This window comes from Oreochromis niloticus, linkage group LG5, assembly GCF_001858045.2.
Source record: "Oreochromis niloticus isolate F11D_XX linkage group LG5, O_niloticus_UMD_NMBU, whole genome shotgun sequence".
NCBI lineage: Eukaryota > Metazoa > Chordata > Actinopteri > Cichliformes > Cichlidae > Oreochromis > Oreochromis niloticus.
This window is the reverse complement of record NC_031970.2, coordinates 26,154,234-26,179,007: the sequence shown is the minus strand read 5'-3', so window position 1 is coordinate 26,179,007 and position 24,774 is coordinate 26,154,234. Positions and strand designations below refer to the sequence as shown.

The window sequence follows — 24,774 nt, the reverse complement described above, 5'->3', positions numbered from 1 at the left end:
ACTTAGCAAGGAATTCCAAAATGAAGTTCTGAGCGCTAAATTTATTTGACAAAAGATACTTAGTACGATCGAAGGTGGTATCTACGGACACTGCCCCCAGGAACAAACTCATACCGCTCTGTTTGGTCATTTTGGCGCACTTTAGAGTTTTTACTTTTCCAACAGTCCTCGAACGCAGCGTATGCCCTGACTGGTTTTCAGCATGGAAAGAAAAGGTAACGTAGCTAACTGAAGCAAAATGCTTTTTATACGGATTCTTGTAGGACATACGCTTTTCTTTTCGACATTTATCAGGCCAGCTGTCTGCTGAAACGATAGTAACAACTAATGTTATAACAAGAAACGTTAAGAACTGACAGAAAGTATGAGTGGACCATGCGCTCTGCTCTCTCTGTGTGTATGTGTGTTAACAGTATGCTAGCTATAGCCGTCAGATAGTAGATTAGATGGTGGACAAAGTATGCGGAAAGTGTCGATCCGAGTTAGAGTATAAATGATACATACAGTCCCAAAGACTTTAAATAAAATTCACCAGGGGTCCACATGATAATAGAGAAAGGGGAAATATCACATTTCACTGTGAAAAGCACCAAGTTGGCTATTAGCAGCTAACTTAAAATGCCTCTTTTATGTGAGGCAACACACCCCTGAGGCCGGTTTTCTGTCTGTTTACGTACGCGGAGTAACCTGCTAGCCTCCTTTGTTGCTAATATAAGTTTGAACTACGAGTTACACCAGCACTCCCTGGAATAAAAAGTCACGAAAACGGCTTTGACATGGTGTCGTGTTATAAAGATACAGCTGCTATATTTGGAGCTGTGCTTTATGTTGTACCACTTTCCTCTCTGCTCTTTAGTATTAGCGATGCAAGCAAGGAAGAAGAGGACAAAGCCCCGGAAACCTGGCAAAAAGTAAGTGAAAATGGACCTTTCTCTTGTTTTCACACCACAAGTTCATTTATATTATTATAAAGACACGAAACAGATGGTTCATCATGAAAACTGCTCGGCTGCTTTCTATCATTTGGCTCTAAACTTGGCTCTTATTAGATCATTTGCCATACAGACTGATCACATTGTAACGCTTTATAATTGAAGATAGTTTTAAATTAGTTCATAATTATACAGAAAGTGCTTTGACATTTGAGGGGTTTTGTTTACTTTGGACGACAAGGAGTCAATTTTAAACATATTGATGCTTCAGATAGTTTGAGTGCATGGTTTGTCACAATTCGGGACAGTTGTATAAACTTTATCACCGTGGTTAAAGTGCAATATTTCACCTTTATAACGTTAAGGACAGAGGAGAATAGATTTTAAACAGCAACCCAATAAAGGCACAAAAAGGCTATATTTAGAGTGTGTGTATGGAGTGCATGACATTTGCAAGCTATAGATTTTTACAGACAGTTGTGAATCCAGCTGTATATGTATGCATATGCATGTGTTATGTGTATAAAAAAACAAAACAGAACACACAAAATGTATTTGCATAACAACCCTGCCATATATTTAACTAAAAATACCGCTTGGAACACTGATCCTATTTTAAGACATATGTTAAACAATAAAAGCTACTTCTGGCTGCTCTCTTCTTTACAAGGGGTCGTGACAGCTGATAGCGCCGCAGTTTGATCTGGCAGATTTTTTTAATACAGTGGATACATGGCTGGATTCCTGATGCAACCACAAATGCATTTGTGTGTTTACACCTTCTATTTTCATTTTAAGACAGCTGTGCAATACAATGCATCACATGTTGAAACAGAGACCTTTGGTTATTTATTTATCTATTTTTTTAATTTTTAAAATCCATACATGTGTTCATTATTTTGAGTTGGTTGCCAGCAACACGTTGAAAACATTTACATTGTTATGCTGGAATAAGACCTTTCCTGAAATTGTCATGAAGATGGTAGCAAAAAGCTTGCATTCACCATTAATGGTGCCTTCACATATGTACATGTTACTTCTGTACATGTATACATAGTAAGGCTTTGATTATACTGGATTATGGACATGGACAGTTAGAGTACCGTTGGTCGAGTAGTCATTTCTGTTATAGTTCATTGAAGTCCGCTGGCTGAATGGTCCCTTTGTTCTTTAATCTGGAGGATGCATGATTTCCACAAAAAAATACAATATTTTGATTGTTCAGGCTCCACGATTTTGCATTATCCCATATTATATTGTTTTGTATTGACCTAAATCATGATTTTAATATTACTGACAACATGGCAGTTTTGGGCTTAACTTCTTGTTCTTGTGATTCATCTGATTTTTTTTGCTGAGTGACAGTCATTAAAATTTGTCACAACTAGTGCTGGGCGATAGGGCTGTTCGATATAACGATATATATCGGATGACGATAGAAAAACGTCTATCGTTTCATTTTACGCTATCGTTTGTTTCGTGGTGTCGCAAAATAAACTGTTTACGGCAATATTTTTTCATCATTTTGATGGTCACTGTAGTGGCTATATTAATTTCTTAAAGTTCTCTCTTTCTCTTATATTTAATATAACCACACTACGGACGGACAAGCGCTTGTTTTTTATGCGTTTTCGTTAGCAACAACGACGGTAAAACCACGGCGTGTCCGCTTGTTTATTTTCCACATAAACCTTTCACAATAAAGCTCAAGATCCTGTTGAGGCTTTTCAAAATAAAACGAGTCACGTGAAAGATGCAGAGTATTAACGGATGAGAAGCAAAAAAGAGCCGCCAGGTGCTAAAAAATAAACCTTAGAGTCAAACGTTAGAACAGACTTTTCCCCGCAGCACGCTGTGTAATAAATACTCACAAAGAAAACGGCGGCCGTTACAACTTACGTCTAAAAATGTATAGTTCCATGCATCAGTTAAAACACTCGACTCCAGGTACACGACGCCCAGCTGGAAACACTTCACGCAAGTCGAGATGCCCGAGATTCACAGAATTTACAGGAAATGTTACATTTTTGTAATTTATATCGTTATATCGACGATAGATGTCTTAATATCGGGATATGAGATTTTGGTCATATCGCACAGCCCTACTGGGCGATATGGAAAAAATATTTATCACGATATGAATTATTTTATATCACGATAATGATATATATCACGATATACCACCTGATCTGTGGTCATCTGGAAAGTATGCAGTCTGTAAACAGCGAGTGGAGAGGGTGCGGTCTTTGTTTTGAGTTACCGTAAAGCATGTCGCAAATCCGGGTGCACGTAAAGAAGCACCATGTCGCAAAACCACAAGACAGAGTTTCTTTGCGAAAAATATCATTTTTTTATACTTTATTTTCTCTTGCATAAAATTAAGAGTATGTATAGTGAGAAGACAACACTAATATATTTGCCACAGGCTATTTAACCCTTTAAGACCTACCATAGAACCAAGTCCGCCAGAGCTTATCTTTACATTTTACATGCTGTAGTGCCATTTGTGGGAGCATTTCAAGTTGCTATACATCGATACAACCGTTATAGCCCAAATTTTAATAATATGTATGCATTAAGTCCATAGTAACTACATAAATTGCAAAAAAGTGCAATAAACTACAAAAAAATTGAAAATCGTTTGTTTTTGTTTTTTTACATATATTTTTTTACATATATTTCTAGTTAGAGAAATTTAAGAGGCTTATCCCTCAAAACTGTAAATACAAAAAAGTTGCACAAAATAGTTTCCAACCACGAGAAATTTATTTTGAGTGTCTTCATAGTTTTATTTTTGAGATACACTAATTTTTATATACTACAGGAAAAATGAAAATAAATATTATAATGTAAATTTGCAAAAAACAGCATGTGCATCAAAATAAACTATTTCCAACAGTGTAATTTGACTTCTAAGCATCCCAGAAACGATACAGAAAAGCATAAAGTCAAACAGGACGTTTAAAAACACCATCATAGGCTTTGAAGGTAAAAAACTACATTCTCCGCGAAAATGACGTCACATCCGGTTTCGGACAGGTAATGGCGGACATGCGATAGTTCGCGCTGACTTATATTCCAACGTAGGAAGTGTTATGAACAGCTGATCGGATCGGCAAAGCGTGTTTCTGGAATATTATGTTTTTGTTGCTGGAAGTGCTTTTTATGCAATTTTTGCAAAGCTATACGTGGAAGGAAACCGTGACCTAGGGCAAGCTAATGGAATAAGATGTAAGTACAACTCCTACGGTTTCATATGCAAAAAAAATTATTGCGCTACCTTGCGTGGTTCCAGTTCTACAGGGATTTAAAAATAGTTAGGCAAAACGGAGTGTGCCTGCTCCGACCGGTTGTAATGGGTTAATGATATATTTTATGTAATAATTTATAAAATTAGGGTTAGAAACGATAGAAGACAAATGGCACGATAGACACTTTTCTATCGTCCACACGATATATATTGTCATATCGCCCAGCACTAGTCACAACCCTTGAAAACTTTTTGCACATGAAACAATGATGCACTGCATGCATTTTCAGCATAGACAGTGTAAAAGATGGAGGTAGCATCTGGTTGAAGAAAAATGAAGTCAGTGTGGAAAAGCCTTCAACCGACATTATAGCAAAGAGTGATAGCAGAGGGAAGATGTTCCTCTGCCAGGAGATCTAGGAACACTTTCCCGATGATCTCAAACACTCAGTTGCTCATTTCACGTCCTACTGAATAAAACATTAGGTCAGTTTTGTAAATTTGGGTTATTCTATATGCCAAAAAAGGAGGCTAACAACTTGGTTAAAGATTGACAAGTGCTTAACCAATGAGCTATTGGTTTCACCATCAGATCCACCACTCACTCGTTTCAAAGTACAGAGACAGCGAAAGCGTTCGTCTTGAAGCTTCTAAACAGGACTTCAGAAACCAGTGTGTGTCATCATGGTGGCTACGTCCATCTTTTATACAGTGTAAGGTGTTCAGAAGAAAGTGCTTACTTACTCACTTACTAAACTGCATAAACTGCAACACACAAGTAGAAACCATTCAAGGATGGATCAAATCTTCTTTTTCCACTTTTTTCCTCTTACTCTGTCTCCCTTTTGCACTATCTGGCTCTTTTTGTCTCATCTCTCTCTCTCTCTCTCACTCTCTCTCTCACCCTTACTCCTATCGTGGTCCTTCCCTCCCACTCTCTTGTGTCAGTCGCTCTGTTGGGGCTGCTGTGCTGAAAGGACACAGCAGCTAGTGTACAGTTAAAGAGCCAGCGGAGAGCACACGGACCTGGTCTCAGGTCACAAAAGTCTTAATCTAGCTTTAAAAAGACCTTTGCCAGCGCTTATTTTAGTTCATCATAGACTTGTGTAACAAAGCTTTAGGCTAGTGTCTTTTTAGTCATGTGGCTTCTGGACTGGATCTTCTCCATCAATTCAGCTGTAGTGAAGCTTGCCAGCGGTCTAACATGCAAGTGAGTAGCGCTGCAGTTCTCTTGTGGGAAGCGAGTCAGACTTGGAGCATGCATGTTTTGGTTCTTTAATCTGCCATGATGGGAGTCAGAGTAGTGTTTTAGTGTGTGTATGAGTTTGTGTTGCTAGTTTAGACAGAGCTTGGCTGACATACTGATGTTCTGATCCCATTTTTTTCCCCTTTATTTTTGTTTTAAATTAGGGAGCACGTTCAGGCTTTTGCCTTACTAGGCACCTCACTGCCTGTTCATGTGTTTCACTTAGTCCTTTTACAAGTGACTGAGAACAGGAGTATACTTGTCACACAGGACCTTATTCTCGCTTTCTTTAAAATTTTATTTCTTGTTTCAGTTGCAGACTTGTTTTCTTGTTTGTTTGCATCACGTCAGACAGGAAACCTTTTTTTCCCTGCAAATTTCTGTGCCTCAGATTTTAATTTTAGGACTGCGGTCCTCTCAGGCGACTGAACACGAATAGCCATTATTATATTTTCCAGCACCATTGCTCTCTGTTATATTTTGCTTTCATTGCTCCCTTTTCTCTTCCAGCCATTGCTGCAGTTCATTACATAACACATCAAATCTTTCATCATCTGCAGCTGACTACAGCTCTGTGTTGCTCTGTTTCTCTCTCTCTTGCTTTCTTTTTGTCCTCATGCTGTAGGTTAACCACTGTTCTTCCTTCCGTCTTGTCAGAAGCAGAATAAATACACGTAAATATGAGTATTTTTTGGGGGGGTGGTTTTTTTGTGTTGGGTGTCATGGGGAGGCGGGTCACATCAGGCCTCGAAAATGTCGGGGTTTCAGCTGTTTTTATGGAGAGATTTGTTTTTGTGAACCATGGAAATCTGCAGTGGTTTAAGTAGTGGTGTGTTGGCCTCTCCCTCCCTCTGTGTCTTTCTCAGTCTGCTTGGAAACCTGGTTTGTACAAAAAAACTCAGCGTGTAGCATAAAACACTGTCTCTATTAAGACAAATTTCTGTAAAGTTAACCCACGTAGCTCTGAATATTGGAAAGAACATTTTATATAAAGCTGGTGCTTACACAGCAGGTATATGTAAGTCATTTGTGTGAGGAAGATTTGAGGACGTTAACAAGCATCCTTTGCTTCACTCGTATGCCTTCAGTAGGTGTTCGAGTGCTTAAGGCAAAATGCTGCACCACACGCATTTACACTTTGTTTGCACTGCAACCTGAGGCCTTCGGCACAGATACCTATTGCTGCTGTTTCATTTTGCTGCCGAGGCATTTTGCATTGATTTCATTTCGAAGGAGCAAGTAGGGAAGCTAAACTTCTTGGCCATACTCCATCCTCACAAGCTCCACTGCTTCTGTGTGCCCTTGTTTGTTTTGCTCTAACGATCTGATAGGGCTGGATGGGTGGAAAAAGTTCAGCTAGGAGAAAGCAGGAGATGCTAACACATTCTGTCAGATCAGATGTGTGCTCAGAAGTGACGGGTATGTAAAGTGATTGCAGTTTTTTTAGATTTTGGCTCTCTGACGGACAATAACTGAATAACACAGATACAGACTATTTATTGGGTCTTTGTGTACAAAAGAGTTAAACAGTCAGCTCAGGGTGACTGTTTAACTCTTTTGTTGAAGCTGTGGCTGTTCAAATTTTGGCATGTGGTTATTGTCGCTTTAATCCCTAAAAACAGGAGTGTAGATAAGAGTTTTGGTTCCAGAGGCTTTCTAGACCAAGTAGTTTAGACCTAATATATTTAAGCAGGCTTTGGCATGAATGTAAAAGGTCTGCAGGGAGAACAACCCAGGGAATGCACTGGCTGCAGCGCAATCTCCAGATAATCAGTTATTGCATGACCACAGTTAGGCTTTTTTGAAGAGGTATCTGCTCAGATCAGGAAGCCTTGGACCAGATATCAGCTATCCCGATAATTGCTTGCCCCACCAAAAGGATTAACCATTGTGGCCTAGAGGGTTAAGTTATTAGATGGCAGTCAGTGGGTTCCTGAATTGGTTGTTGTTGTTGGATAAAAACAACCAATTTTTTCAGCCTTATTTTCACTATCTGATTTTTTTTAATGTATAATAAAAACTGGCAGCAGACACTGAAACACAGAAAACTGTTTTGAACTTCAAAGTGACTGCGCAAAGTTTATAGAGCTCTTTTTTTCAAAGCTTTTCATTGTAATTGGCTAGGTTGCATTCAAGTGTCTTGTGTGCACAAGACAACAAATCTGAAACTGCATCAGAGAAATGAGATTCAGTTATCACGAATTTCTCTATTTACACTTAAGCTTTTACTTATTACATTTTCATGTGTGTTCTGGGGACGAGTACAAACCAAGTAACTCTCATATATAGAAAGAAGGTGGATTTGCTGCATTGTCCAGATTTTGTATTATTCTGTAGTTGTATTTAATTTACTGTCTCAGATATCTTCAACAACACAAACACAGTACTCATAACTGGCTGCTTTTGTAGGGATAATTTTTATTTTGTACTTTTTTTTTTTTTGCATCATTTGTATAATTTTATCTTGCTAATTTAGGTAATTGGCTGTAAAGCAACATTGCTGAATTGTTTTGTTGACTCATAGTTTCTGTTATTATGACAAAAAACAAGACAATGACTAAATAAAAGCTAATGCACAAGGACAAAAATTGTTGTGAAATGTAATGAATAGAAACAAGATGAAAGAATTCTGGCAAGATTCAGAACAAATTACGTTGTGTAGAAAGGTGGGATGAATTTGGAAGTGATCCAGCCTTAATCTAAGATGCTTTGTAAACTGCGTGGAGCAACTCTCATCTGTAAAAACACGACAGACTTTAACATTTTATATTTTATAGTCAACTAAATCAACTTTAGATTGCATCTACTGTAATCTTATGATATTTAGTTAACTACAATTTGACTTAAAATTTTCAGGTTTTAGTCAAAAGACTGACTAAAACAAAACCAAAATTTGGTGTCAAAATCAACATTGGTTGCGTTAACAAGGACAATACTACACTGCTTTGAGATTCTTATCAGAATAACTACGATTGCAGTGCGCTGGAGACCTGTCCTCATGTGGCTGATGTTAAATACTGTTGAGTTCTGAGGTATCCCGGAGCCCATACAGTGTACGTTACCTTTATTTTAAAAGGTTTTTTTAGTAACTTCAATACGTGTTACACGTTGTACAACATGTTGATCATTTATTCCTATGTGTATGTTAGAAGTTGGAAAGAAGTTGCTAAATCATTCATGTCCCTCAGGTGGCTTCTTAGTATTCATTTTCACTGTGAGCAAGTATATGTGTGGAGGGAGGAGGAGGTTCAGCAATCTCATTGTGCCCTGTTGGAAAATGTTAAATGGCCAATCACAAAAAAATGGCCCCAAGTCATGCAAAGCTACCCCAATACAGCTGCAGAAACTTGTGAAATGCAGCAGCATTTCAAGTTGTGGATACCTAGCTGATTCGTCCCCCATTACATGAATCGTCCAACAGTTTGAAAGTCTGCCTTTCTATGAGTAAGGTCTGATGATTGCACAATAAACTGCAGCATTGATGTTTCCGTGCAAATATGAGTAAGTGAAACATTGTTGAATAACAGGCAGGCGCGATGGTGATCGACAGACAGAGAGGGGGAAAGGAGAACAGTGTTGTTTTGGTCAGATTGGTGTGTGTGTGTGTGTGTGTGTGTGTGTGTGTGTGTGTGTGTGTGTGGCGGGTTGATGTCGTCCCTCACCTGCAATGCAGTGCTGGGCTGTATCATCCAATCATGTCCCAGCTGTCGGTGAAAGGGGGCTGGGCCAGAGGCTGACGACAGCCAAGGAGAGTTCTCGGTCAGACGGAGAGAAAGAGAGACGTGAATGTGTGAGAGGGAAAAAGTGAGCGAGAGAGTCGGTGAGTGTGCAGTGGTACCCTGCGCTCCAGGACTCAGCCTCAGTGCTCAGCCTGCAGCTGAGCCTCTACATTTCTCCTCTCTTCGCTCGTATTCCCCCTCGCTGCTCTGATCCATCCACTCTCCTCTTCTCTCCTCTCTTCTGTTATAATCACTGCTTTTCAGTTGTCAGCACTGATCGCTTTCTCCTCGTTCTCCTCCACTTGTACTTTTTTTTTTAACTCTCTCCATCCCTTTCCCTTTTCTGAACCTCTAATCCCTCTTTCTTTTCCTCCTGTTGGATGGAGTGAAAGGCTTTTTCAACACCTACACCCTCTCTTCTCTGGGCCTCCTCCCTGCATCATCCCATGGGTATCCGTGCATCTTGCAGGTAAGAGTAGGATGAGTGTGTACGGGTTTGTTGACAACTCCAGACGAGATATGACTCACGTCCAGGTGTATCCAGTGCTGCAGAAGTCCTTGATGTATCCTGGGTTTTGTCGTGTGATCAGAGGTCATTGAACTGTCTCGGTCCAACTGTCATTGTACCGCAGTGAAAGGGGGGGGGGGGAACCAAACAAACTTGGATGCGTGATCTGGAAAAGCATGATTGCCTGCTGTGTTTTGGCTTCAAATGTGTGAATGCTGTTGATCAGTTGGAGGTCGTGCTACATTTTTTTTCTTCTTTTCCTGGTTTACATGCAGGCATTGGTTTCTAACCTCCACATTTCTTTCCCCCTTTCTGTCCTAATGCTGTCAGCTATTTTTAGTTAAGAATCTTGTCTTTGGATTCAAGGTCCAAAAAAACTTTGTGGCTGATTTAAAAACTGAACAGCGTAAATATGTTGATGTAGGTTCTCTTTATTAACATGTCATGCATCTACATATAAAAATCCCTTCATTGTGTCTAAACAGTACATAAGAAACTTGGAATCGGTTCTTTCTTTTCTTCAAATATTGTGGGTTTTTTTTGTTTTTGTTCATTGTAGTTGTGGTCACTTTAGCAATTTCCTCCATGAAGATGACATTTATCGACATCCCCTGTACTTTTATTCACTAGCTTTGACATGTCCATATATAAAGATGTTGTTTCAGGACTATTAGAATAATATCCAGGTTTTTCCATGAGTAGCTGCATAGGCAGAGACCACCCTCACATACTTTTGATACAAATCTGTTTTGCTTTTCATCATTTATATATTAGGAATGAAAGGAGTTAGGCCTTTTGAATGGTTTCACTCAATGACTGTGCTCTGTTTGCTTTTGAGTAAGCAAACAGATTTAGTTTTGTTTTGCCTTCATCAGACTGTTTGTGTTCATATTTCTTGCAGTAATGTGCACAGAGAGTCTGGAGGCAGGAACGCTTCTGTTAGTCATAATAGAAAAATTCACCTTGTAGGAGTTGTCAGCCCTAAAAGTAGTGCGGTTTTGTTCTTTATTCACTCGAATACTGCAATCAAATGTAGGGGGACCCAAAAATTTTCAGGGGTGCATACAGTCCAATCAGAGGGCAGGAAAAAATGCGTGTATGCCCATTTCAGTGACACCTTTTCAGGAGGAATTCTCACCGCAGGTGGGTGAATGTGTAATGCGGACGCAGAACGAGTAATGATACAAAACGTTTTTGTCTTATTCTTTTTTTTCTTTGAGGATACCTCCCACACACAGCAGCTAGACTGATATCAGCAGGCCTGTAGTGTTATTGTGATATTTAAAATATCACAGATCTGTTGTACTGTGTTGGCAGATATGCAAATAGAAAGTGCACTGGGTACATGTTTCATTGGCTGCATTTGTATCTTCTCCTCTCTTATACGCCTGCATCATAAAGCCAGAAGTAGTCAGGTTCCAAGCAGAAAGCCTATTTTAATTTCACCTACTTGAACTCCAAGCTAATTTTTGTCACTGTAGAAAAGGACTTTGGTTAATTAATTAATCTCTGCAGTTCTGACTTAAGCTCAACATTATAATTGCCTTCCTCCCCTAAGGAGCAGTAATAAACAGCTGAGTTGAACAAACAACTAAATGTGACACAGCTTTGTGGGCACATTTTGTTAAGATGCATCCACAGTGGTCATCCTGCTCTGACCTAAGCCAATGAACTGATTAGCTATGCACGCTAATCCTAATTACTTTAAAATTGATCGCAACTGGAACACGATAAAGTACCCTCGACCGAAGCAAATTTAGCATCTCCACACATGTTCTTTTTCAGAGGGTGCACAGTAATGTCAGCTGCTTATTACCCTGTCACTTCCTTTAATTAGCTGCAAATCTATGTGAACAACATGCTGTTATGCTTGAGCTCCAACATTGTACATTAGCTGGAAAAATGAATCTGCTTAGACCTGAGATCATAAGAGATTTTATATGTGAGATTGGAACGTCTATTCAAGGCTGGAAGTATTATAAAGAAAGAATCTGTCAGCTGTGAGGAAAAGCATCTGCCTGCACTGCATGCAGAAAACATTTCTTGCTGGAAGCAGTGAGCTTTTATCTTACTTACCTCCACAGTGTACCGTCACCGGGTGGAAATAGAGTAGCCCATTATAAGCACTCTGGTTTTATTGATGCTCTTATTTCTGGAGGAATGGTTACTTAGATTTAGCTGATTATTTAATTTATTCTGATTTTAGATTTTGTTGAGGCTTGACCTTATATAACCATTTGCATAGTCAGTAGTCAAACATTGTGCCGCTCCTGGAAAAGCAAGAGAATTGTTTTTGTTTTCAGCAACTGGAGCTGAAAGAAACAGTGAAATGCTGTTAAATCATTCTTCAGGGGCCTTTGTTTAACATGTTTGATTTCAAACCTGTTTGTTTATGTGTGTTTTTGACCAAATAAACATAGTGTATCTTTCACTTTGAATTTTCCAGTATGAGCACCTGTAGACTTGATTTTTAATATGCAGTTAATCATTTTTAGATTACCACTGCACGTCCTGCTCAGTTGACCATCATGAGCCTAAATCATATATTTAACTACATGGTATTTCTTTTTGGTGATATTATATATTAGTGCAGTACATCACTACATTGTTTTTAGTGATGCTCTACAAGCTGACACTGTGGATTCAAATTGTAGGTAATTATGTCAAAAGTATTGAGGTAGATTATTTTTATAATTCATATTTAAATAAAGATAAAATTGCATTAGAAATGGTGACACTATGAAGACCCATAATGGTTGTTACCTTATTGGCCTGCAGCTTCTTATTGCACACTTTGGTATAAATAGACACACGTAGCTCAAAGCTTAGAAAGATCATGATTTTGTAAATCTTGCGAGAATCCAGTTGCCATGCAAAGTAAGATGCTTCACTGTCTGTGTGGTGTTTTTCAGGAAACACAAGTCACGCACCTCTTCTCTTTTTCTGCTTTACATCCTGTGTGTAGCTAAAAAACAAAATAGATTCTGGAGCCTAAGAGCTTACATCAGTTTCTCTCATTGATGCTGGCACTTGCTTTCATGCTGTTATTATGTATTTCAAATGCTACTCCAGGAATGTGCTACAGTGGGGATGTGGCTCAGATGGAGTTGAGTAAATTATGTCTAATATTACTTAAAAGGAGAAGGATGACAAACTGAATTAAGGGAAGCCTGTGGAAGATTAGATCTAAAATGGAGCCAAATAATAATAATAACAAATAAATGAATTAACTGAAAATCACAGTAATATAATAAAGTAAAGCACGGGAATCATTTAAAGCATGTTTTGGGGGGAAAAGATATTTTTGTGGAAAAAGTTATGTTTTTGTTCTTCTAATGTAATTTTTTCTAATTGTTAAAAAGGCTTTGGACTCTCAGGAGGTAAAATAGGAAAGAGTTTATAAGTTGAAAATGCCCCGCTTCGCAGCAGCTCTGCTAACCAGGCCACTTGGCTTCTCTGATCCAATTTTGTACTGCATTGTTCTTGTCCTGACCGGCGTCTATGTACAACCTTAGTGTACACCTACAGTCCACAGTGATGGAGATATTTTTTCAATGTGATGAAAAACTGCTCAAAAACAAAATATTACTGCATTTAGATTTTTTTTTAAACATTTTCACCTTGCGTTATTGTTTTTAAAAAAATGTGTATAACCTAATATTTAAATGAAGTCACTTTGACCCACATTCCTCAGACTCTCAGGAGTGAGTAAATATCTGTGATGCGCTTGCCAGAGCTCCTAGGGCGGGGAGAAATGGTTTCGGCATATAAACGTATGTATAAAGTCACCACTTTAGAAAAAAGTGCCCCATGTTACTTTTAAAAATAGACATTGCTATAAATAAATAGAGTATTTTTTTTGTAACTTGTAGATTTAATGATGATTTTGAATATCCATTTCCTTTTCCAACCATCCATTTCTTCTGTTTATCCAGTTCAGTGTTAAGAGGGTGCTGGAGACTACCCCGGCTATCATAGGCTAGAAGGTGGGGTACAGCCAGTTGCCAGTCTTTTAGAAGCCTAAGGCCTTCTTACTGTCAGTTTTCACCACCATTTTATTGATATTTCAGAGCAGAAGTTCAGAAGTTTACAGATTCTGTTGGGGCGGATGTTGCAATAGTTTGAAAAGATGAGACTTTGTAGAAAAGCATTAGGCAGTGTGCTAGCTTGTGGTTTTGAGTTCTTCTCTTCATATGTCAGCGCTGATGTTGCTATATTGTCTGAGTGGGGACACCTATTGTTCAGGTGAATACTGCAGTGGCTGTCTCCACCTTAATGCCGAGCATAAATAGAAGTGATTGCATGATCGTTTTTGCGGCAGCACGTGAAGTGACCAATGCAAAGGGTATGCCTGCACCTTAATGCTGCGTTCCAGATACCTCGGAACTTGGATGTTGGATTTGGCATGTACCAGGAAAACCAAGGAAAACCAAGACTTGTTTAGATTTTAATTCTGACTGGGAACTTCCAACTTATTCCGGGATACACCATGACACATAGAGAGAGTACCCAAAGTAGAGCCTGCACAGGCACAGGGAGAACATTCACTTGCCACACAGAAAAGTCGGCGGATACGAACCCAGGACCACGATCTGCTAACCACTGCAGCATTGTGTTGCCGGCTACTGGAAATTAAGGAGCTTAACATGACATCATTTCACTTTAACTTATTCTTTCTCAAAATACACGCTAACTGTGGTTACTTGTTATTCAGTTGATAACGAGTAACCAAGTAGAGTCAGATGTTTACCACTGATGTATAGTTGTTTTCAGAGGTTTACATCCACTCATCTTGGGCATGAATTTCATGCTAATTTTGGGCTTTTAATGATTTCCTTTAATTGATTGGAATGATTTTACAGCATTGTTTTTAAAAAACAAGAATTGGGTGCACAAGTCTGAATTTGTTTTGAATCTTCTCTGATCCAGACAGGGTCAAAAGTATCCTGGCTTACATATATGTATACATCAATATTAATACATTGGAGCACAGACCCTTTCCATAATGGCTGTCATCACAGAAATATTACACTTGTACTTTTTAGTGGATTGAGAATTTCTCCTGATCCTTGATGTTGTTCATGAGTTTATTTTGGATAAAACCTTGCTGTGAACTCTTTGACATCCATCTTTGTGAGCCAGTCTGACATCATCTTTCACCAGCTTTTCAGCCGTCAATGTTTTTTCTTCACACTTTCCTTTCTTCCTGTCATTTATGTTCCTGAATTTCACACTTTCCTCTCTGTTTTACCATCCCTGTCTCTCTGGTTCTCTTCTTCACCCAGACCAGAGCCTCATGGCCGTGGAGGCGGCTCTCAGCCAGGTCAGGCAGAGTCTCCGTTACCAGAGCAGGATGAAGAGATCTTGGGCTCTGATGACGATGAACAGGAGGACCCCAATGACTACTGCAGGGGTACGATCTCTCTTACTCTTTAAAATGAAATGTGTGTTTGTGTGTGGGGAGGGTTTCTTTTTTTCTTTCTTTTCTTTTCTTTTTTTTTAAATGCATGAAGGAACTCAACCAAGCAGACAAACTAAAGTGTCCCAAGAAAAAACTGGGTTTCAGCTAACACATCCTCATAAATATCTTTAACACCTCTCTAAGACAGGCTGTCGTCTTCTCATGCTTCAAAGCCACCACTATACTGGAGCCAAAACAAAGTTCCAATGTTGTCCAGTATAGATGTAAAGCTGATGAACATGCCATCCAGGCTTTCTGTAACATTTAAAGTGTTCCATGTTTTAAACTGTAAACCTTTTTACTGATGATGATGATATATTATCAACACTTCACCTTATCTCAGTCATATGTCTGGATGCAATCAGTCTTCATTCAACCTTCAACACCTGCAATTAGGACTTGCTTCTGTTATGAGTGTCTGTACCCACCAGTTTTGTGTCCTCACATCACTGACATTAACTGACCAAGAAGAAATGAACCAACTTGCTGGCCTTTGTATGACACCCCCCCCCCCCCAAAATGCTCTTTGCATAGAAATAAACAGAAAACACCACCCCACTTTAGTTTAGTTTCACCCATTTCAGGCTAATTGCATGAACAGTAAAGCCTTTAAGTGAAATCCTCCTGCAGGATATTCTGTATACATTGTATGACAATGCATGTGCCTTTCGTCAGGTGGATATCACCATGTGAGGATTGGAGATCTGTTCAATGGGAGATACCATGTGATCCGTAAGCTTGGCTGGGGTCACTTCTCCACTGTGTGGCTGGCCTGGGATATCCAGTAAGTTTGCTCATACAGATTTACAGAGATCATGAGAGGAATTTTCCAAGACGATAATAATATTAGTGAAGCCAGCTTTCACAAAATATTATTAATTTTTCTGTGTTTAGAATTAATCACCTGACAACCCGATTTATTTATTAAAGAGATTTTATTTTTAGAGAGCAATCTGCTTTTCTGTAATTCAGACACCAGTGTGGCTAACTTTGATCAGACTTATGTAAGTTGAGATGCTGAATTTCAGACAGAAATATTGCCAGATAAATGGAAGGAAATATGCAGTATAGCACACGTGGTAAGCAGCTCAGATTCATAGAGACCAGATTAAAGGTTGTAATTCGATTTCGTTCCAGAAATGATGGCAAAAATCTGCCCACATTACCCAAATATATATTGGAGAAACGTGGTACACGAATTGGGGCTCATTTGCACTTACCCTCCTTCTGTCCAAAAAGCTCTTGAGAAGATATTTCACCAAAATCTTGCAAGAGAGTCCAAGGTTGCATTGATCTGGTTAATTCCCGCAGGGTCTGAAGGGTCAGCTAGTAAATATCTGTTACAATTACTATTGACAGCAGCAATTAAATGCATTATGATTAGATGGTCGAAACATGATGCTCCTACATATCATATGTTGTTGGATATGGTCTGGGAGATCTCTTAAGGCTTCAGAAAGACTTATTTATCAGGAGATGGAGACCTGTTTTTACAATATTTTAAACATCAAAGAGAGAATATTAGAAATCTGTGTTTTAGATGGGGGCATGACATTTAATTTTAAAATATGTTTGATTGTTTCCTTTCTTACTTACTATTATTGTTTAAAAAATGTGTTAGTGTCATACATCATTATATGAATGATGATGTACAAAATGTGTAAGGGTAATTTTACTCGTTTCGTAGACCGAATAGGTATAAAATAGTGATAGAATTCTAGCATAGCCCTAGTCTTTTTAGGCAAATGCGGCATACACTGAACTGTATAATATGTTTTACTCACTGATTTTGTCCATGTAATTTCCAGGGAAAAGTGCTTCGTGGCCATGAAGGTTGTAAAAAGTGCTGAACATTACACTGAGACTGCTCTGGATGAAATCAAGCTGCTGAAATCAGTAAGGCACAGCACTTTACTTCACACAGACTCATAATGTAGATATCCCACAGCTCACATCACCGATTGTATCTCTTATTTTTATTTCTCCAGGTGAGAAACACAGATCCCAGTGACCCCTACAGAGAGAAAGTAGTGCAGCTGCTAGATGACTTCAAAATTTCTGGCATGAATGGAACTCGTATCCTATATTTTTACTCCGTCACAAATGTAGCATTATCCTTTAAATGGTGCAAACTAACTAGTTTTCTGACTGTATCAGCTGATGCCTGATCATTCTGTTAAGGAAGGCATTAGTGGCTTGACAGCAGCTTAATTGCTAACTGTCCTTGTCCTTCCTGCTGTTGTTGTCTCAGTTTGATGGCATGGGCATAATGATTACATTCATTCCAGGCCAATTAACTACAGTAGTGATGAACATCCAAGGGTAAGACCACACCACCTCAGGCTGGATGTGAATTTAGCTCGTCTGTGTTGTTGTGCTTCAGTGCAGACATACTGACAAGATGCATTTAGACTGACAGTCATTGGAAAGTCAGGATATTGCAGTTTTATTACACTCCATATTTACATTTGTTGTTCAGACATTCATTTGAACTTTGTCTTTTCAGTGTGACAGTGTTTGATATAGTGAAGCTCATGCCATCTCCATCTGTCTTAGAGCTCTGTGCTGTATCCTGTCTAGACATCCTTTAAATTAGTAGTCAAGCAGTAGATGGAGATTGTGTTTGTGATGTGAAGAAAACATGGGATTTTATGTTTGTCTGTGTGCGTGTTCGTGTGCACTAGTTTATATAGAAAAACTCTAGATTTAATGCTAATTTGTAAACATTATTTCAGTCCTTGACATCCATTTCTCCAGATGTGTGTATGGTCTTTGAAGTACTCGGGTACCACCTGCTGAAGTGGATTATTAAGTCGAATTATCAAGGGCTGCCTTCGCCCTGTGTTAAAAGCATCATACGACAGGTACTGTACAGCATAACACAGACAGGTTCTAGTGACAGAAAAGTGTTTGTCTTTCAGTGAAGAAGATGGTTATATCAAAACTATCTGCCATCATGAATGATGCATTTTACTTGATATTATATGATATTATGAGACTTTCACCTTTAAGCCTGAATCTGACTTTTCCAAACTACAGGTTCTGCAGGGTTTAGACTATCTCCACACCAAGTGTAAGATCATACACACAGACATCAAACCGGAGAACATTCTGCTCACTGTGAATGAGCCCTACATCAAGAAGATGGCTGCTGAAGCTACTCAGTGGCAGAAGACTGGCACCGCACCTCCCTCGGGTTCTGCAGGTCACAACCTTTCTCATTCAGATCTTGGTTTGATTGATTTGCTGCTTACAACTAAGAGATTTGCTGTTTAGATTTGTCACCAGGTGCTGTGACTTGAGGTGTTTCAGATGTATTTATGTGGCAGTGAGCCATAATCTTCCAAGTAATGCCATTAGAGAACTGTCACTGCAAGTAGTTTATTTTACGATTGTGTGAAGAAGTACAAACAAGAAGTTCAGAATAAAATGTTTTTCCAACCCTATGACATAATCCAGTGTATGCCATGTACGTATTCAGAGACTAGAGTGTTTGTGGATGTTTATAATAAAAGTGGAGAGCTTAGCTGTGTGCTGCTATGAGTCACCGCTGGATTGGTTATGGAAATTACCAGCTTGCTTAGAGGAGTGTGACTCTCACTGAGCAGGGTGCCACTGCAGACAGTCTATTAGTACAGCACTGGTATGAATCAGCTCAGTCACCCGAACAGAATACTAATAATAGAGGGACTGAGGATGTGCCACATGTCATTCAGCAACATAAATCTCTATTTTTTTTGTCTTTCCTGCAGTGAGTACAGCCCCAGCTTCCAAACCAGTAAGTTATCTTTTTGTTTTAAGCAGATCTTGTGATAGCAGGGCTTTGTACAAATTGACATTTGAATGAATTCAAAATGCAAACTACCCTTTCTCCTCTCTCTCCCAGACGGCCAAAATGTCAAAGAACAAAAAGAAGAAGATGAAGAAGAAGCAAAAAAAGCAGGCTGAGATGCAGGAAAAGAGGATACACGAGATGGAGGGAGGAGCATTACCCGACACCCGAGAAGAGGAGGATGACGAGGAGACTACGGAGAACACTGAAGATACGTCCTCAGCCACTCTTTCTACGTCTGCCACGCTGCAAGACATCACTAACCATACTAACGCAGGTAAATGACAGGACAGACCCTGGTCAGAGTCATGAAGGGCAGCCGATAAGTTTTAGTTTTATTTGCAGATTGAATTCATGTTTGATTGCACAAGATATATGTTTCTTTACAAAATGAATTCTCTTTTTTGCTCCAGACTTGACTCCCGAAGAGCAGTCTGCTCATATGTCAGGGCTAAATGAACAGAGGGAGGTTACGGCTGATGAGGAGAACAGAATGGAGTTCAACTGCAACGGCCACGCCGCCACACCGGAGAATGAGACCAGTCTAGAGGTTCAAGGGACCGAGCAATGTACAGAGGAACAGGAGGATCAACAGGATGCAAAGCAACCAGAAAGCAATAAAGAGACCGACAATGCATGTTGTAACAAAGAAGAGCGGCCATCCTGTAACGGAAACTCTGATACCGAACAGCAACGTCCCCCTGCTTCACTCAGTCCAGACTCTGTCACTGTAGAGCTAAAAGAGGGAGACAAGATAGAGGAGGAGATGGACACTCTAAAGGAGACCAAAAGAGAAAATGAAGACGAGAACAGCCAGGATGGTTAGTTTGGGACTATTAATGTGTATTAAGAAGTTGATATCTAAAATACAGTGTTTACAGCAGCTGAGACCAGAGGAATCATCTCTTTTGGTTGTCAGATATTTAAACGTCCATTTAGAATATTCTTAAAATTAGGGCGAAAGTTCACTTAATGACGAACTGATTAGAATATGGTGGTCAGACATCATTATCACATCTTTAAACATGATTTCTGACTTTATTGATGGGTTCAAATAAAGTGGCGACTTCATTTCTAAAAGGAGACGTCTGGACAGAGTACAACTTAACTGGTTAGCAGAGACATGCCTCATGTTTATAAGGCGGTAGTACTCTTGGATATGCAGTGCCTCTTGATCAATGCATTGCTCGTGAAATTGGTAACAATATTTTACATGGCTACTACCACACTGCAGTATTAAGGATGGTAACCCATAAGAAGACTGGGAAAATGATTTGGAGTACACCAAATCATGCAAACTATTCTGTTACTGAATGCATTTTTACTTGTGCACAAAAGTCTGATTTCACACACAAGACTATTAAAAGCACATGACTACAAATATTTTATTATCAGTCATATTTATATGCAACATGAATTACAATGAGGAGGGATAAAACAGTGTAACTTTTGCCAGTGTGGCGCAATGAATATGGGTTGTAAGGTTTGTTTTAGTTTTTCTGTAGTACACACCGCTAATCCCCTCCAATAATTAATTATCTTGACAATATCCTGCAAAGAATTGCTCTGCAGACACACCAGCTTCACTTTCTTCTCCTCTCTTTAACAGGAGCATCAGGCAGCATGTTAGTAAACCCCCTGGACCCTCTCAATGCTGACAAATTGCAGGTTAAGATTGCTGACCTCGGCAATGCCTGCTGGGTGGTGAGTAAAATATTCAATAACACATTTAAAAAGAAAAAAAAAAATCTGTAAAAGACTTTTAAGCAGATCTTGAAACGTTTACTGTGTCTTTTTACTATAAATCTTCCAAGTTCATGTTTTTCATTTTGTGACCCAGTCTTGCCTTTTCTGTTTTTATAGCACAAACATTTCACAGATGACATCCAGACACGGCAGTACCGCTCTCTTGAGGTGTTGATAGGAGCCGGCTATAGCACACCAGCAGACATCTGGAGCACAGCCTGCATGGTAAAACAGACTCGCACACAGGACACCTGTATACAAATGAACTGATCCCACAAACCCCCACTGAAAAACAAGCTTTACATAACTTATGTTATGCAGAAGCTTTCAGTGTGATGAGTAACAGTGTGTCAAAACCCCTGGTTGAGGGGAAAGAGAACATGGAAAAGAGAGAAACCATGAACAACAAACAGGACAAAACACAAACTGTCCAAGAGAGCAGGCAACAGGTTATAATATAAATTAATGGAGAGTGGAGAAGATCTTAGGTCATCATGGGAAGTCTCCAAGCATCCTAAACCTGAAGCAGCAGATCTAAAAAGATGATCTAAGATCCCCCAATTCAGCCCTAATTATAAACTTTATCAAAAAGGAAAAATTTAGACTTAACCTTGCAAGAGAGAGGCATCTATCTCCTGAATCCAAACTGAGAGCTGGTTCCACAGGAGAGAGGGCTGATAGCTGAAGACACTGCTTCCCATTCTACTTCTGAAAACTAGGAACTGAAAAAAATCCTCTCCTCAGAGATCAAAGTGCTGTATGGGAATATTGTCCCATTATTAGGTTTATGATGGAGCTTTGTCATTCCGGATTTTGTATGTTAGGAGAAGGATTTTAAATTGTGGTTTAGCTTTAGAAGGGAGCCAGTGGGAGAGTATGATCTCTCTTTTTTTGTAATTGAGTTCTTACGTACTTCTTTCCTCAGGCCTTTGAGCTGGCTACTGGAGATTACCTGTTTGAACCCCACTCTGGAGAAGACTACTCCAGAGATGAAGGTTGGTGTGGTCCAAACACACATATATTTAAGTTTAACTAGAGAGCAGTTCCAGCAAAGATGAGCTTACATACACATGAATGTCAAAATCTTTTCAGCACAGACTGTAAAATCTATAAAGTATATTAATTCCTGATAGAAGAAATTACATTTTTTTCCTCCTACACCTCGTTTCGACTTATTGTGACTTATATCTTATACTGGATAAAGAATAATGAAGTCCATCTGTGTTTGTGTTTTGCCGCCTCACTGTAGATCACATAGCGCTGATCATCGAGCTGCTAGGCAAAGTCCCTCGGAAGCTGATCTTGGCAGGCAAATACTCCAAGGAGTTTTTCACCAAGAAAGGTAAACATGGCCGCCTGCTACCAGCTCTGCAGCAGCTACATCCAGTTCAACCTTAATATACTCTCAGGTATTTGGTGCAGAAGTTTCTATTTTAGGCCCAACACCTGATGGCTCAAGGGAACAGCCATCTGCTCGGTTTGAACTAGCAAATTATAATCAGTACAGCTATTTCAAGTTTATAGAGGTGGTGCAGTGGATTTATCCCCACAAAGTCTACAGAGAAAGTGCAGCATGAGCAGCAGTAAGAGATCCCACTGCGTGTTTACTCAAGAGATACTCAGGCACTTGTTATAGAAACACAATACCAGGATAATTATAGTTATGAATATAAAATGGAGATAAATAGATTTGAAGCCTATGAATGCACTTCAGATTGTTTCTACATGCTCTGTGACATGTGATCCCACATAGTCATGTTCAGTTACATGAGTGGTGAATAGATTCAAGATTCATTTAAATGTCATTATTCAACACATGCTTGTATAACAAACTTTAAGATGTAGCCCGTTACATTACAAATCAAATATTAAAAAACATGTATTTTAGTCTTTATATTAATAAATGGAACATGATTTTTGTGGTGACGCAAGGAGGATCAGTTCAGTAGTCTCACAGCCTGAAGGAAGAAACTGCAGCAAAGTCGCAGTGGATATTTCTGCATTGCTCTGGGCTCTGCAGACACTTCATGACATCAGGATCAGTGATGCTCTGTCGATTGGTGCTGGTGATGTTCTGGGTGGTTTTAATCACCCGCTGCAGAGCCTTCTGCTGGTGGGCGTGCATAATCTATACTGGGTTGCGATTTCTTCAGACAAGATGCTGTCTGTTGCTCTTCTGTGCAAACAAGAGCTTTAGACGGGAATGTATCCTTGTTAAAGTTTGTTAATTAGTACACTTTGTGAGTTGTCTTTATGGTGTGGGCGTGTGTGTTTGAGTGGTTTCCAGGAAACTGAACCTGTTCACCTGCTTCACTTTGCTGATGTAAACAGGGGCGTGTTTGTCTAGTTGTTGGCTAAAATGTGGAGGTCTATTGTTGTGATTGACGACTGCAGAAAGTGATTGTTTGTGTCAATGAAGCAACAGATTGACTTTTAAATGTGTTTTCCCCCAGGCGATCTCCGGCACATCACCAAGTTGAAGCCTTGGGGTCTGTTTGATGTTCTGGTAGAAAAGTATGAGTGGTCCAAAGAGGAGGCCCACTCTTTCAGCAGCTTCCTGCTTCCCATGCTGGACTTGGTGCCTGAAAGAAGAGCCACCGCAGCCCAGTGCCTCTCCCACCCATGGCTCTCATCCTAGAGGACGCCTGTACACACAGCTGCATATTGTGAAAAGGATAAGTTAGGTTTGAGGGGGTCTAAGCTTGAAAACGTACAGTAAGCAAATACTTCCATTTCTGTGAGAGCCTGTGATTCCATCGTGCCTGTAGCCTGTTGTCACGGCTCTCACGGGTCTACTTACATTCATCGGGAAGCATTGAGACAATAGACAGACTGCTGCTGAATCTCTGTTCTGTTAGGGAAGGAGAATAAAACAGGCTTAAAGTACTCTGTCAGTATTTATGACTTTTTGTTACTGGCTGAATAGAACTTATTGATCTTATTTTTCCCTTTTTTGCCAGCTCCAGCTTTTTCTCTTCTGCTCATTATTCTTTGTATTTTAGACACAAGAGATCATCAGGTTTAAAAGGACATATCTGCATTTGTAGAAAAATGTAAGGTACAGGATGCTAACAGAGTCGTAACAGTCACCATCAGAGCCACATTCGATTATCATATAGATCACTTATAAGTCAAATTTCTCTGTTTGCTCGTCATCATGTTAGGTGTACCAGCTCCTAAGCCTTTAAACAGAGTGCAGAGAGCTCAGAATTGATAACTACATATTGCTTACTGGAATGAAGAGCAGCTAGTAGCTTTCAAAGCACCGTTATCAAAGAACGTTTTACATTTGTATACAGGTGCAGGTCATACATCATGAGTTCAGAATCACACTGATAGCCAAACTGTTGTGTCAGTTTCTTGTGAGAGTACAGATTTTTAGCTTCAGCATTAGTTTATGTTGACTTAAGAGAAGTACTTGACACATTATAATGTGAAGAGAAAAAAAAACAGAGCCCTTCTCTTTTTCATGCATGAGTTGGCCAAATGCTCTTTCACACCTGGGTTGCTTTTTTTACCTGATAAGTTTAATTCCCACATTCACAGTCAAATCCAGCGACAGGTGGATTCACATCAAGTGTACAGTACAGTGTACCAAAGAGTCGGACTTTGATTTCTCCTTTTTTTGAGCTTGAAGCTGGAACAGAGTCGTACAGAGTGAGGGCACAGTCAGTTCTTTTACACTTTCTTTTTTTTTATTCATGTTCAATCTTTAAAGCTGTGTATTCAGGTGTATAAGAAGGTGCTGGATGTGAAAATCATAGATTGTACTTAAAGTTATTGTAATATTCCTTTCAGTCCTATCAGAAACATGTTGCTTGTTTTTCTATAAAGGCTCGACTGTCCATGTCTCATCATTTGATTATTTTTTTTCTTTAGGCAGTAAGAATAAATAATTTTCAAAGTCTCTCTGGGTTGTTTATGTCATTGCTTTCCACAGTTTTTTTCCACTTAAATATTCTCTCCATCACTCAACACAGATGCATGTGAAAACACAAATGCCCAACAAAAGTAGCACAAAATGGTCTTTAAGCTGGCAGCAGCATAGTGCAGGGTATGTGCAGGGATTTGAACCCATGT

At 39.3% G+C, this 24,774-nt stretch overlaps 1 protein-coding gene across 3 annotated transcripts; it reads left to right on the top strand.

The window, feature by feature from the left end:
* Window positions 1-63: 63 nt before the first annotated feature.
* srpk1b (SRSF protein kinase 1b) lies at window positions 64-24,601 on the top strand. 3 transcript variants are annotated; one of them, XM_003441526.4, is made up of 16 exons: window positions 64-215; window positions 857-911; window positions 14,941-15,068; window positions 15,792-15,900; window positions 16,925-17,012; window positions 17,105-17,192; window positions 17,874-17,980; window positions 18,156-18,321; window positions 18,869-18,894; window positions 19,003-19,225; window positions 19,362-19,769; window positions 20,558-20,652; window positions 20,812-20,919; window positions 21,620-21,689; window positions 21,944-22,036; window positions 23,148-24,601. In XM_003441526.4, the coding sequence occupies exons 1-16, from the start codon at window positions 203-205 to the stop codon at window positions 23,330-23,332; spliced, it is 1,962 nt and encodes a 653-aa protein (XP_003441574.1). In that variant the 5' UTR covers window positions 64-202; the 3' UTR covers window positions 23,333-24,601. The 3 variants fall into 3 exon arrangements, with proteins under 3 accessions (XP_003441574.1, XP_025763159.1, XP_005469383.1); XM_025907374.1 differs by lacking the exons at window positions 64-215; window positions 857-911 and adding an exon at window positions 5,175-5,392; XM_005469326.4 differs by lacking the exons at window positions 64-215; window positions 857-911 and adding an exon at window positions 9,208-9,616.
* Window positions 24,602-24,774: the final 173 nt, after the last annotated feature.

Bases quoted from the DNA above. Each gene is read 5' to 3' on its own strand.
- srpk1b (XM_025907374.1), top strand. From the start codon at position 5,322: ATGTGGCTTCTGGACTGGATCTTCTCCATCAATTCAGCTGTAGTGAAG. The intron at 17,013-17,104 runs GTAAGGCACAGC...TTATTTCTCCAG, and splicing joins AAATCAAGCTGCTGAAATCA to GTGAGAAACACAGATCCCAG. The intron at 19,770-20,557 runs GTTAGTTTGGGA...TCTCTTTAACAG, and splicing joins AGACGAGAACAGCCAGGATG to GAGCATCAGGCAGCATGTTA.